General features: G+C 39.1%; 2 protein-coding genes across 2 annotated transcripts; both read left to right on the forward strand.

Annotated features, from left to right (window-relative positions):
- Nucleotides 1-7,063: 7,063 nt before the first annotated feature.
- MELLADRAFT_65827 (uncharacterized protein) lies at nucleotides 7,064-7,693 on the forward strand (the record flags this gene model as incomplete). Its single annotated transcript, XM_007413486.1, has 3 exons — nucleotides 7,064-7,364; nucleotides 7,454-7,516; nucleotides 7,599-7,693. The coding sequence occupies 3 exons, from the start codon at nucleotides 7,064-7,066 to the stop codon at nucleotides 7,691-7,693; spliced, it is 459 nt and encodes a 152-aa protein (XP_007413548.1).
- Nucleotides 7,694-7,903: 210 nt separating this feature from the next.
- MELLADRAFT_65828 (uncharacterized protein) lies at nucleotides 7,904-8,848 on the forward strand (the record flags this gene model as incomplete). Its single annotated transcript, XM_007413487.1, has 1 exon — nucleotides 7,904-8,848. One exon carries the CDS (start codon nucleotides 7,904-7,906, stop codon nucleotides 8,846-8,848), a length of 945 nt encoding a protein of 314 aa, XP_007413549.1.
- Between the last annotated feature and the right edge of the window lie 6,331 nt (nucleotides 8,849-15,179).

Below are 15,179 nucleotides of genomic sequence, written 5' to 3' on the forward strand. Positions count from 1 at the left end.
AAATTTGCCCCCTATCATATGCCCGGGCAGACCCGGCTTTACCCAGATCTGAGCCGAGACCCGCCCGACCCGGTCCGGGTCCCGGTACCAAATCGGGTTTTGCGGACCGGGTCGGTGCATTAGATCAAAGCGCTCTGGATTTAGTTCACATAATTTCAGAATCTCTGTATGGTTGGAGATACATAATCTATTCGAGTGAATTTAGTCATACAATCCAAACACAACTTCATAAAGTTTTGTTGTGGATATAGGTAGCAAAATTTTATTATAAAAAAGCATTGACTTTGCTAGGGGCCAAAAAATCTCTATTTCATTCAAACGATTGATGATAACTTATGGTGGACAAGGGGCCCATCTCAATATCCTCAGATGAGTAAGGTGTGGGATGAGTGGGCTACCTTGAAATACAGTGTTGAGTACTATCATGGATGTTGTTTTGTGTTAATGAGCTCTTGACCAATTGAAAGGGTGTGTGCATAAGAATTAATTCACCACTTCATAAGTTAGGAGTGCATCAATCCAAAGAGTTAGCTTATCTGATAACCATCAAGGTCATACAACCCCAATCTGGAATACAATTGGCAAATGATGATTGATTTCTTAATTCCATTGTTGATTGTTAATTATAGCAAACCTGCTGGTGGAATAAGCGCGTGACCATTATTGAGGAGTCCAATTGGGACTCCAGATCACACTCAAGGTGGCAAAGAACCACACTAGACAGGCAACTATCATCCTTGACAATCAAGGTGTAGTCAAAGATCTCACATCAGACTCATCGTCTCTTTCTTCTTTGGACAATCAAAAGAAAACATTTGATCTACTTCACACCCTCTACCACAGTTATCCAAACCTCCGAATCAACGTCAGGTGGTGTCCCGGCCACGCCGGACTCCCAGGCAACAAAAAAGTTGACAAAATCACCAACACATTGGCAAAACAAGATCTACCAAGCACATTCACCAACTCACCTAACACCGCGGCGTTCATGTTGGCCATCAAAGAATGGCAAGGCAACCAAACTGACACCTTCAGCAACAAAGACAAAAAATGCCTAGGACATAAACCTCAGGCAAAGAAACATTTAGACAGCATATCAAAACTCCTGAAGCATGGAGTTGCTGTGATAACACAGCTACGTTCTGGCCACATCCCCCTAAATACCTATCTTAATCGATTCCAACAACCTATTGACCCCACCTGCAAATGTCAGGAGGGATTAGAAACAATTGAACATTTCCTTTTCCTTTGTCACAGGCACAAAAAAACATTGTGTGAAACTCGAACACAAATCCCTTGAACTTGGAGCAAGAATGAACAAGACCCTACTCGCCAACCACGGTATGGCCCTGGCTTGGTCCAGCCTTCAGGTACTGGCTCGGGCAAGGCGTTTGTGGGCTAATTCAAGGGCACAAGTTTGATCAATTCAGCATGTAAGGAGGACAAACCAAAAAAAGACAAAAAAGGAAAAAAGGGGACAAAGGAGCGTATAGAAATAAGAAACAAATAAAGTGCAACCATCAACGAGAGTAGAGAAAACAGTAAAAAAAAACTTTAACGAGAAGAGTAGAGATTCAAAAAGAAAACTACAAGGCCAAAACATAGCCCCATGACTTGAGACAAATCTGGGCTTCAAAGTTTTGATTGGTCATACTTGATCAATAATCAGACATCACTCTTGATCCAGCAGAAAAAATCCTTTCTGAAGGACCACCAGAAGCAGGGATGGCGAGCATGAACATAGCCATGCGAGAAAGAATTGGCCAGTTTGAGTGATTAGTTTTCCAAAATACTAATATATCGGTACGTTCATGCACAAGAGGGGCAAGGAGATACTCTCTCACTTTGTCTTCAAGCTGAATGTATTTGTGTCGTTTGATAAAGTGGTGTGGTCTATCATCGTCATTTTTGAGCACAGGGTCCGGTTCAACAATTTTGATATCAGGATCTTGAGGTTTCTTGAATTTACGAGCTTGTTTGGTAAAGTAATCTATGAGTTGGTCCTTGTCGAATCCAAGTTCTTCCAAGGTGAAAGCAGTTACAGCATTGAGCTTTTGGCGAGGGTCAAGAATTGGGGAACATATGTAAACTGGTTTCTTCAAAGCTAAGGTGGAATAGCGGACTAGTTTCTTGACCATAGGGAGAATTGCTGCCTTCAAGTTTGTACACTCAGATGTGCTCCATGCCTATGTTTGGTAAAAAGATGAGTCAGACATTGTATAAATATAAAGTAATTAATATGAAAAGAAAAGAAAAGAAAAGAAAAACTTACTTTTTCAAGCTTTTCAACAAGCCATTGATAGTCAGGCATTGCTCGTGAGAAAGTGGGATAATCATTGCCTTCAATCTCCTTGATCACAATCGCAAGAGGTTGTAAGAATTTGACTAAGCTGCCAACCAGGATCCATTCATCTTCGGTTAGGAGGAAAGGTTCTAAAGATTCATTTATGTTGCAATAATATTGAAGGACTTTCTTGAGTTCAAAGAATTGTTTGAGAGAGTAAAAGGTTGAAGACCATCGAGTCAAAACCTCGTGGATCAGTCCAACCTTTCGAGGCTGTGAGGAAGAGGCAATGCATTGATTGAGAGCCTGTTTGAGCTGAGTGCTCAAACGGACTTTCTTATGGAAACTGCAAATTCGAGTTAAAATTGAGTAGACTTTGAGATGAGGTGTCGGTTCAATCAATGAATTAGTACCATCAGGAATATTGTTTTCTTGATCTTGAGGTAGCTGAGGATCTAAAGCACTGAGAGGATCAGGAGGGGTTTTGCTGTCGAAGATCAAGACTCCAGCTTTGGCGACAAGATTGATAACGTGGGCAATACACCCATGGAGATTCTTCTCAGGATCGAAATGAGGAATGAGTTTCTTGAGCTCACGTCCCATGGTGAGATTGTTTGAAGCATTGTCTGCAGTGATGCCGTAAAGTTTGTTGGTGATTCCAAAATGATCCAAGGAGTGCTTGAGAAGTGATGCCATGTTTTTACCGGTATGAGCTCCATCAATCTCTTTCAAAGCTAAAACTACAGATCGCATTTGGAAATTGTTGGTCCTCCAGTGTGCGGTAATCCCAAGCATTGGTACACTGCTTGGTGAAGTCCAAGCATCACAAGTGATGCTAATATACTCGATCAAAGAGAAAAGGGGAGTGAGACAATTCCGAGCAAGACAGTATTGAGCAAGTTTATTATTGGTAATGGCGGTTTGTTTGGAAAGAAGAGGAGCGACGGCAGGATTGATCCAGGACAAGAGTTTGCGGAAAGCTGGGGCGTCGACTAGTGATACCGGGAGTTCTTGGTTGACGATAAGCCGTATAACGGCGTTAGTGAGAGTTCTCCTGTTGAGACTTCCCAACTTGAAAAGTAAAAAACAAATATAATCAGCGAGTGGCAATGAGAAGAACAAGAAAGAATGAAACACTTACATTTGAAGCCTTCCCGGTTTCTGGAAAGGATGTAAGAGTTTGTTGAGATGTGTCAATGGGAGCTTTGATGTGGTGTGCTCGTGAGAGGTGACGTATCATCAATTTGGTGCTGGAAGTCTTGTCAACCACAATCTCTTCTTCACACACTACAACCGGTGGGTCTTGATTTACCTGGTCAGCAAGGCCTTCGTTGGCGCGGTGTAGAACATAAAGCTCAACAAGAGCTTTACAGAGCTTAAAGAGGGATAATCTACTAATATAACTAACTAGTAGAAGTTGCCTAAGACTGCCTCTTTGAAAGAATCAACACGGGGTTTTGCTGAATTCTTTGGGATAAGGCACCAGATAAATTTGTCTCAATACTTAATTCAAGTATTATTCCCGTGATTTTTAGTTATAAAGAAATCTCAACACTATTGTAGTGTTATTCCAATTTGAACACAACAAAACACAACTTTTAATGCCTAGCAAAGCAACAATCAGTTTGATTGTTATTCCAATGAAGACTTGTAGTCTTATCACACGTAAAGAAATCTCTCCTTTGATGTAACACTGCACAGATGTAGTATTTTTCGGCTATGCAAAATGATTAGAATTAATGTCAAAAATAATTAAAAATGCTATGTTAATGCATAAAAATGCACCATTAATGCACCATTAATGAAAAAAAATGCAGCATCAATGCAGAAAAATGCAGTGTTAATGCACATGCAGAATGAATGCAGAATTCCACCTTTTTCAATTTTTTTTGTCCTTCAGGTCAATCATTTTTCACTTGGGAAAAATACTACATTTTCCCAGTGTAAAGGGGCAATTTAGTGAACTTAGTACTGCTAAAGTAATTCAATAATGATTAAAAACACTCTAACAAAAGTATAAGATGAGTAAAAAGGGGAACAAAGGCCCGTAAAATCCCTAACAATAGTATATGACCCTCTAACAACCTTCAACAATTACGGTACTCAAAGCTACATAGTTACACGTATATAGTTGTCGTATATACTTTTTTTTGGCGGGGAAAATAAAACGAATATACTTTTGGACTTGTTTTCCCCGCCAAAAAAAACTATGTAGCAAAAAGTATGTACGCGTACATACTATGGTCAAAAATCTCCAAAAAACCCTCAAAAACCGTCAAAATCAACAGAATATCCTCCAATGTAACCATATGATGTCATAAATATTATTGTTTGTAATGATTCAAGGCGTGAATTTGATCAATTGGTGTGAATAAATGATGAACAGATCTTCTTATGATGAATGCAGGTGATTTTTTCGTAATATTCATAGCTGAAATCCATTTTTGGAATTACAAATTTTTTGTAAAGTTGTTCAATTTTTGATTACTATAGCTCATTTGATAGCCCTCGTGATACTGATCATTTATCACCCCCATATGACCTATTTCTGATGTGTGATGAATAAGTTATTGAGTTGTAAAGATTGAAAAAATAAAGTTTTGTCATGTAAATGTCACATGTAGCCTCCAAATTCGAAATTCACTCCAGTTTCTTTGTTGCCTTATAAATTTCTCACTACTCCTCCGTTACTAATGATTTAAAGGTTGTACATTATGAAACCAATGATTTTGCGTCGAATGAACTAGCACACACCTATTTCTGACAAGGTTTACCATATGTAATTAACTAAAAACCTCCAATTTTGATGAATTTTGACTATTTTCACGTCTAATAATGATTTTCCTTCTATCAAAAGATCATTCCACAGCACTCCAATCAATCACACAGCACTAAAATCAATCTGAAAAACTCTTGGCGCAATCAATCCATCAATGACATCACTACACAGGAATTAATACCATAGTACCCTTTTTCGAAATTTCCCTTTTCTTGAATAATTTCACATCTCCCTTATCAATCCTCATGATTAAAGTTGCTGATGAATAATCTTGTCCTTCCCTTTCACAATAAAACCTTCCTGAACCAATAACTCTTATAATAATAACCTAAAAACCACTTTCCAGCCTTTCATACCCATATTTTCAAATTTTCCTTCAACTTTCTCAATATTCTTCTTCTTCTTTCATTCTTTTCATAACAGTTTCCATTCCTTAAGATTCAAACTAAATGTTCTTCTTCCTCAAATCCCTTCTTACTAATTAATTCCTTTAATTTGATTTTCACTCTTATATTATTTTTATTGATCTTTTCGAATTTTTCTTCACTCTTAAATGGTCTTATCAATTGCTTATGTAAATATATGATTTGAAAGATAATGAAATGAGGATTATAAATCAACTATGATACCCTTGATGACTAATAACTTCAATAATAATTTTGCCTTTGACCAAAAACACAAATTTTCACATAATTTTTAAAATTTTTGCTTAAGTAGAGATCTTGCTCACCACAGCGGCAGATGTTCCTGACCGATTTGTCGGGGAACGTGACTGTCAAAAAATACTGCCACACCCAAGAGGTGCGGTTGGTGGCAGTGTTTCCTGACTCGACTGCACTAGCCACAGCAGAGATGGAATCAGAAGGAGCAGTTGAAGTCGCGGCGCTGGAGGTTGTCAACATCGTGTTGTGGTTTGGGTCAGTGATCTTGCGGCAAAGACTGCATCGAGACATTGGGGTGGTTTTTTATGTTAAGGGATTGGGTATTGGATATCCTGCGTATGAGGGTGCTAGGGTATGGACAAGGGTAAAGGGTTAACCAACAAGCCCTTTGCCCTTCCCTGGTGTTATATTTTGGCGGCGGCCCCGGCCCCGGACGGCCCAAAACGGGGCTTTTGCCCTTATCACTCGGTTAGGGCTTAGGCCCCGGGCTTGGCGACAAGTTGATCAAAAAAACCCTTGGGCAGGGCCAGGGCCGGGTCATAGCCCTAGAACAGCCACAGGGTTTTTACCAGTACTAGAAATAAGTGCAGAGTGTTTGATAGTCCTCGGACTGAATAAACACTTAAAACCATGCAATATAATGGTAGTTTTCTGCAGGAGGCACGAGAAAGGTGGGCGGTGTCCACGCCTACGTGTAGAGCATGACACTTGTGCCTTGGCGGAACTCATCCTAAGAGAATATCAACGTAATCAAAACCAAGGGTCTTGTTTCAGACCAAACCCCGCCAGGACTGGTCTGATAACTTGGCGTTGCTAATCCTGACCAGTAAGGGTCTGAAGAATGCTGTCATTACAAAGAAACCCTTTTTCTTCGTGATGCAAAGGCAATAATACCTCTTGTATGAGTTCTTAAAGAGGCCACGGTTGAGAATCTGGGACTTCATCCCCTCATCCGTTATCCACTTGAATCTTTTTGTTATCCAATTTCTTTTACCAATATAAATCTTCATAACAGCTTCAATTAGTATTGTTTGATTATACCAACAAAGGCTCTCACTTGTTCATCAAAACTTTTTGAAGAATTTGTATCAAATTTTCTTAAAAACCTTTCTTCTTTGCGTGTATTACTTTTATACCAACCAAGGCTTGTCATACATCCTAAAGAGCTCGTCATTCAGTGTAGAAAACAAGAACTCATTCTATAAGCACCTCCTTGTTCATATCTGTCAATAACATTGTCCACTTCTTTTTACAAAGCCACCCACCAAAGAGCCTCTTGTAAAAAATCATTGTTATCTCAAAGAACACACCTGACACAAAATACTTAAAAGAAAGAAAATGTCACCAAATAAAATTGAAAGAACCGCCTCACGTCTCAACGCCTTAAATACAACAAGTGGAAATATGGCCGGTCCTTCAGACGCCACCACAAACGGTACTGGTACCCAAACAGGCAACACAAAAGAGACAAGTGAGCAATATTTTGCAATCCATCTGGTCATAAGCAATCTCCCCGAGATTAACTCAATAAATAGAAGTATCCTGAAAACACTTCTCCATCTGCCCAATTACCCTATAGATAACAAAGAACCACCAAGTGAAAAAGGACCAGAAGATCCCAAGAAACAAGATAACAATGGTAAGCAAGTGCTCATTTACCAAAAAAAATTAAAAAGGTTTGCATCGTTAACAAATTTCCAACACCAAAAAACCAATCACCTTCTTTAGATGCGTCAAAAGAAAAAGAAAAATCAAACGTAAACGGTGAAACAGAAAAACAAAATGAAAAAAGTAAGCAGTTTTTTACTCTTACCAAAATCAGGCAAAATACATTAAAACCCATCTAAAAAATCCCCTTTTCTGATTGGTTCAGGCTCCAGCAAAGATCAGTTAAAAGAAGACAATCCCGAAGATCATTCACAAAGCAAACAACCTGATAAAGGGAAAGGACCTGGAAGGACTAGGTGAGAAACTCGACTCAATCTCTCATCAAAAAAAAGTCCCAAGAGAAAACCATGTCAAACACAAAAACTAACTATTCCCTCTACTCCAAACCCGGATGTAGATTCTTCCACTGACATAACTATTGATGACTGTCTAGCTATCACCAAAAGTTGATTTACCCAAGAGTTCAACGGTACCACCGTGCTCCCAAAGATTAAGAAGAAAGTTCCTAAAATGAGCGATGAAGATAGAAAAGAAAAATTGTGTCAAGTCCAAGCTAGACTCGAAGAGATAGAGGAACTAGTCAGGAAGTCAGCTGAACTCACAGGTTTACCAACCGACGAAGACACTGAAATAGCCGATCCTGATGATGTATCCAAACCCCTTCCCAACTGCTCCTTTGAAGAAGGAGGTTTATCCTTTGACTTCAGCAAAGCCGCTGACGCCAATGCCATAGGATTACCATTATTCTTCCACAAGAATATGCAAATCCTACAAGGATCACTTCCTCTACCAATCTTCAACAAACCTTGGCAGCAAGCAGCTTCCAATAACCACACTGATTATAAGAAGAGAGACAAAGAAGTTGAAAAGTACAGAGGCCATCCTTTTCCTGGAGAGTGGTCACAGTCCCGTTTTGACTGGAATAAAAACTTCAACACTCTAGTAGACACCTGTAGAAGAGTCTACAAATACTACTCCTTTGCCAACACCCTAGAAATTCACAAGAAAAATGTCATCAAAATTTTTAAAGACCAAAGATCTTGGGTAGTAGCCTTTTGTTATGACTTAACTATCAGAAAAGCAACCTTCGCTGTCCGAAATCCAAGCGACAAGATCCCCAATCCAGCTCTAGAACCCACCGGCTTAGTAAATGAAATTTATTACGCAGCCAGAGCTCAAGGTGACCTAAATCTAGATGATAATCCTTATAGAAAAGGAGGACCCAAGTTCGGACAAAACCTTTATTCTGATATAACGTCTGAACCATCCCCATCTCATTCAAACCAATCCAACGCGACTGCCGGTCCTTCCAGATCTTACAACTCTGGAAGAAATCAGCCCAGAACGCAAGGACCCTACGGCAATTATAAAGGAAAGAATTTCAACCCCAGCTACAAAAGACCAGATGGAAACAAGCCAGAAAATTTCAAAGGAAAAGGAAAAGAAAAAATGTAGGCCGCACCTCACAATTCTTTCCAAAACTCCCATTTCCTTTGTTTTCAATTTTTTAGAAAAACTACCCCCGTTGTTTCCTCTCTAAAAAATAAATAAATATGTGAATCAAAAACATTGAAACTTGTACCAAACTCATAAAAATGTTTTTTCCATTTTTTGCACAATTTTTGTCTTGTCCAATCTGCTGTACCCAATTTGCAAATATCACACTCGTTCACAACCTAAAAAGTTTCAATCGTGCCAACTCCGAAAGTTCTCACCTTTCCTCAGACGATTCTTTCATCCTCTCATGCAATACTGAACCAAGCTCACAACCTCCCAATGAAAACATAAGATGGCTTTCAGAAGACCTATGGCCTACCAAAGTCACCTGTGAGATGAATATCCCAGAATGGAAGAAAGCACTTAAATCAGCTGGAATTCCAGAAGAATATGAAGATGTTATTCATGGTTTCACTTACGGTTTTGACCAAGGAATACCATACCATTGTTTCAAAAATTGCAAATGGTACACACCTCCCAACCACGCATCCGCCGCACTAGCAAAAGAGAAAATTATCAAAAGTATGCAAAAAGAAAAATCCTTAGGACGCATCTTTGGCCCTTTCACCCACGAAGAAGTCTATAATAGATGTGGTTTCTTTTGTACTAACCCAATGGGAGCTGTGGTCAACGGAGACGGATCAATAAGACCCATTAATGACTTATCTTTTCCACGAAATAATCCCAACATTCCTTCTCTTAATTCATTCGCAAATGCAGAAGATTTCAAACCCACCTGGAACGACTTCTCTACAGTATCACAATATTTCAGAAAAATTAGCGTTCCTTTTCTTATGGCCATTTTTGACTGGGAAAAGGCATACCGCCAGATCCCAACCATGCTATACCAACGACAGTACATGATGATTTTGGCACCAGACGTCACCATCTATTATGATAGCCGAATCGGTTTTGGAGGAGTCGGTGGCTGTGGATCCTTTGGAAGACCAGCAGACGGTTGGAAACTTATCATAAAGAACAAATTTGATCTAATGGAAATCTTCAGATGGGTTGATGACGCTTTATTCATAAAAGAAACGAAATCAGAAGTAATCATGAAAGATATAGTTGTCAGAAGTTTAGAACTCGGAGTCATCACCAATCAAGAAAAAAAACAGATTTCAAACCAGAACAAAAGTTTATCGGTTTTATCTAGAATGGAATTGAAAAAACTGTTTGACTTCCACCCCTGAAGCTAGAACAATGCAAATCACAAGTTAATGAAGCTCTGGAAAATGGCAGAAGATTCTCCTTTAATGATGTAGAAGTCCTAACTGGTCGACTCACTCACGTTTCTCTAATCCTGCCACAGATGAAATGCAATCTCACATCACTCTACAGATGGATGAAAAGTTGGGTACACAAGTTTGCTACTCAACTCCTCCCTCCAGACGTGAGGAAAGACCTAGGAGAGTGGAAGTGGATTCTGTCTATTTTCGAACAAACCAGGTTAATCAGGTTCTCAGATCCAATCGACATTGGCTGGGTCGGAGACGCTTCCCCAAGCTACGGGGTTGGAGTTTTAATAGGCGGCAAAGAATGGTTTCAATTAAAACTTAAAGTAGGATGGCAAAACTCAGGTGAAACCCCAAGAGGAATTGCATGGCTAGAAACGGTGGCCATTCGGATTGGCCTTTATCATATCGTCTCCACAATAAGTTGTAAAGGAAAGACATTGATTTCCTGGACTGACAATACTACAAGCGAAAACGCAGTGAAGAACCGGAAATCTAAAGATATAGAAGTCAATACTGAATGGAAGAAAATCCAAAAGCTGCTAATCAAAAACCAAATGGACCTTGTAGCCAAAAGAGTGATATCAAAGAGAAACATGGCAGATGATATATCAAGAGGAGAAGGAGAGGAGCACGACAAAGACGAAAAGTATAGAGTTATGACTGCCTTCCCGTCAGATCTGTTTGACTGTTTTTCCCAAAACTGGAAGGAAGAAGAAGAATTCGACGACCTCAGCTCACAATTCCCCGGATTGATATGTGACTGATGAAAATGTCTTTCTCTCAAGCGTTTGTTGCTAATAGCAGATAGATAATTATTTGCCCCTGTTCTTGTTCTCTTGAAAAATGTCTTGTTTACAAAAATGTTCCGAATTTTTTTGTTTCACAATAAAGTGTCTTATCTCCAGAACTGTCCAGAATCTCTTTGTCTCTGCAATTTCATTTGAATGTAAGACAAAATAATAAAGGGATAAGTTCGTACAGTAACAAAAAAGAGAAGCTAATTCTGACCCATGAGAGACATGAAACACGTAAGAACAAAGGTAAAAGTAAGTGAGTTGAATCAGGAACAAAAAATCCCAAAGGCGAGTCACGCCTGTAAGAGCATCCGCTATCGTTGCTGTAAAGACCTCGGTACTGTAAATTTGATTGAAATTTACAGTACCGAGGCTCAAAATCACCAATTGTGTACAAAGTACACATCGGTACATACCGATTCAGTAAAAGTTCGGTATAGGTCCTGTAAATCTACAGAACCTATACCGAGTCGGTATCTGCAAATTCTACCGATCCTACAGAAGGAAACTTGTCCCAAAACCCTACACAACATCCTTTCATTCGTCCTCTCATCACCTTTGATTTCAATCAACATCCCTTCCATCATCATTGGTTCAGAACTTCAAGATTCCTATCTTCATTGCTTCACTTCAAGCTTAATCAAAATGAACAATAGTCAACAAACTGAAACAGAATCATCGAAGAAGAATGTATTGCCTTCTCAAAAAATGTTGGACTGATTCCAAACACAAAAACAATCTTAGTATGAGATTAAAAACACACAAGACAAATCTTATAATAAGATTGTTGGAAAGAGAAAATCAGATCATCTTTATTACCTGATTCCAAACACAAAAACAATCTTAGTATGAGATTAAAAACACACAAGACAAATGTTATAATAAGATTGTTAGAAAGAGAAAATCAGATGAAGAAAGAGGGAAACATCTGATTGCTGTTTGAGGTCAGGTTATAAAGTGAAAACAAATTTGAATCGAGATATGACATCATAGGTTGAAATGAAGTGATGTAATACATGATGTAATATTCACAGATGAAAAACCGAAAAAGGAAAATGAAAAGAGACTTTTGAAAGCATCCTTGGATATCCAATCCAACACCCCCCCATGCTAAAAAAGTCGAGTCATGAATAAGACTTGTTGCTAAAATTTAATTGATCACGAAAGTTGATAAAAGTTGGTTTTGAAAGGGCTTTTGTTAGAAAATCAGCGAGTTGGTACAAAGTATTGACTTGCTTGAGTACAATGTTTTTATCTTTGATCAATTGACGTATGAAGTGATACCGCAAATCTATGTGTTTACTGCAAGAGTGATGAGCAGGATTGTTAGCTAAAGCCGCTGACCCGGTATTATCATAATGAAGGATAGTTGGAGAGTTATCTATAAAACTAATTTCTTGAAGTATCTGTCTCAACCACATGGCCTCTCTGCCTGCGTCACTAAGAGCCATATATTCAGCCTCTGTGCTTGACAAGGCTGTTGTTCTTTGCTTCCTTGACTTCCATGATATAACCCCATCTGCTAATCTAAACAAGTATCCTGAAGTAGACGATCTGTCATGAAGGTTTTCAGCCCAATCTGAATCAGTAAAACCTTGTAACCTATTGTCGGAACCCCCCAAGGTGAGACCCAGATGCCTAGTGTGATAAACATAAGCTAGAATTCTCAGTGCAGCGTTCCAGTGATTAGCATTGTTCTTTTTTAGGAATTGAGATAAGCGATTCACAGCAAATGCTATATCTGGTCGTGTACACTGCGCGAGCCATAGTAGAGCACCAATGATAGAACCGTATTTGGGATTTGCTGTTGAAACATCACTGGCTGGTACGAGAGAATTGAAACCTGTGACATATGGCGTAGCGACATGCTTTGGTTCTTCGTGAAAGAATTGTTTAGAAATTTTTAGAATATAAGAAGTTTGTTGTAAAGTAAAATACCTGAGATCTTCTGAACGGCTAATTGAAATCGATAGATGATGCTCAAGATCTGTGTTGGCGGAAATAGGAAATTGAGAATGAAGAGCAGAAGAAGTAGAAGAGATGAAATCGTCTTCACCGGTAATTGAAATGTCATCAATATGGATAGTGACTAGTCCAATTAAGATGTTGTTTACTAATTTGAAGAAAAGTGTGGGATCGTGAGCTGACTGTCTTAAACCCATATTGATGAGTTGTGAAGTAAATCGGTCATTCCAATTCCTTGCAGATTGATGTAGTCCGTATAAAGGTAAAATTAACTTGCAAACGTAGTCAGGGAATTCGGCATCTTTAAATCCTTCTGGTTGTTCCATGTAAACGTCTTCTTCCAAAGGATTACCATGTAAAAATGCTGCAGTAATATCTAAACCTTTGACTTTCCATCTTTTCACTCCCGCAACGGTTAATAGGATTCTATTTGATTCTTGTCTTGATGCAGGTGAAAATACATCACCAAAGTCCACCCCAGCGATTTGCCTACAACCAAGCACTACAAGACGTCCTTTGTACTTCTCAATACCTCCAGACGGTAAGATTTTGCGCTTAAAGACCCACATCGATTGTAAAACACGTGCGTTTGATGGTCGTGGGACTAGCTTCCAAGTACCTAGTTTCATTAGTGTATTGATTTCAACTTTTGCTGCCTTTTCCCACTCTAAAGCTTCCTCACTATCGAGTGCTTTCCTATACAATTTTGGTTCAGGAGAAGATAAATCGATGACAAATGCCAAAGGTTTATACCTATCTGGTTCATTTCTTACCCGTGAACTTCGTCTAGGTAGTACAGGTGGCGGGTTGGCAGGTTGTAAAGTCAAAACAGGTACTGTTGGTGTGTCTTCAGTAGGTACGACTGATGTTTGTTGTTCGGGTTGTTTAGGTGAAATAGGTCTTGGCGTAATCGTTTCATCATGATGAAGTTCAGTGGGTGAAAGTTGAGTAGGAGAGTCTGATGAGATAGGATCAGTTGGTTGTAAAGAAACCAAACGTTGTTCAACAATAGGTGAAACTGGTGAAGGTCGAGATTTGGATCTGGTTACTATGTGATAAGGCTGTACCGGTTCCTCAATCGATGATAGATCAGGCCATGGGAGGGTTAAAACATCTTTTGGTTGTTGACTAGGAGAATTAAGAAAAGGAAAGATATCAAAATAAAATTTGAAAGATGCAGTCTTGATGAGTAAGTGTCTCGCTCTGTCATAAGCTACAACATACTTTCCATCCAAAACCGAATGTAGAAAAACTGCCTGTTGTGATACCGGGGAAAGTTTTGATTTTAGAGGGGAAGGTAGAAGATACTCTACAGCGCATCCCAAGGGTGCAAATAGCTTAACATCGTCTTGTCGATGGCCTAATGCAGAGAGAGGTGAGCAAAGACCGGTGTTGGTCTTGGTAGGGAAATTGTTGAAACAAAGAATTATTTGTTGAAGACATTCAGGCCAGAAGTAAAGTGGAACTTTTGAAGATGAAAACAAGGTCCTTAGACGCTCAGAAGCTGTGCGATTCCAGCGTTCTGCAACACCATTCGACTCAGGCGTGTAAGGAGCTCCACAAAATTGAGTAATACCTTCACTCAGACAAAAATCACTCATGTTTGAGTTGAGAAATTCTGTGCCGTTATCGGATCGTAGACTCAAAACAGACAAATTAAATTTCAATTTGATCAAATTAACGTATATCTTGAAATAGAGGTGAACCACATCTTTTGACTTCATAGCATAGCAAACAGTGAACTTTGAATAATTGTCTATAAAAGAAACAAAGTAGGGATAAACAGCTTTTGATTTGAGAGGCAAGAATGCTACATCGGAATGAACCACTGAGAAAGGGGTTTTTGATCTATAAGTAGATCTAGATCGGAAAGTTTTCTTATGCAGTTTTCCTCTACAACAATGAATGCAATCTTTGACTCGCTTAACATCTTCTTCTGAAATTGGTACAGACACATTTAAACTTGATAAAGCTCGTTTAGTACCTTTTTCGCCCAAATGACCAAGCATGCAGTGCCATTGATAAAAAGAAGAGTTAGGTATTGATAAATTACTTGATGAGACAGTAAAATTGCTGACATCGTGTTTCAAAATTGGTAAACCTCCGTGATAAGCTCCTTGAGCAACGACCGTTCCATCCGAATTGACGATTTCAATGCGATCAGGTAGAAAGGATGTGGAAAAACCACAAGATCGAAGCTGGGAGATAGATAACAGGCTGTGTTGTAAGCCAGGCACTTCTATGACATCAAAGGAGGGAGAAGTGTTGGACCAAGGAAAGGTCAATGTACGT

This window comes from Melampsora larici-populina (assembly GCF_000204055.1).
Source record: "Melampsora larici-populina 98AG31 unplaced genomic scaffold MELLAscaffold_37, whole genome shotgun sequence".
Classification (NCBI taxonomy): Eukaryota; Fungi; Basidiomycota; class Pucciniomycetes; order Pucciniales; family Melampsoraceae; genus Melampsora; species Melampsora laricis-populina.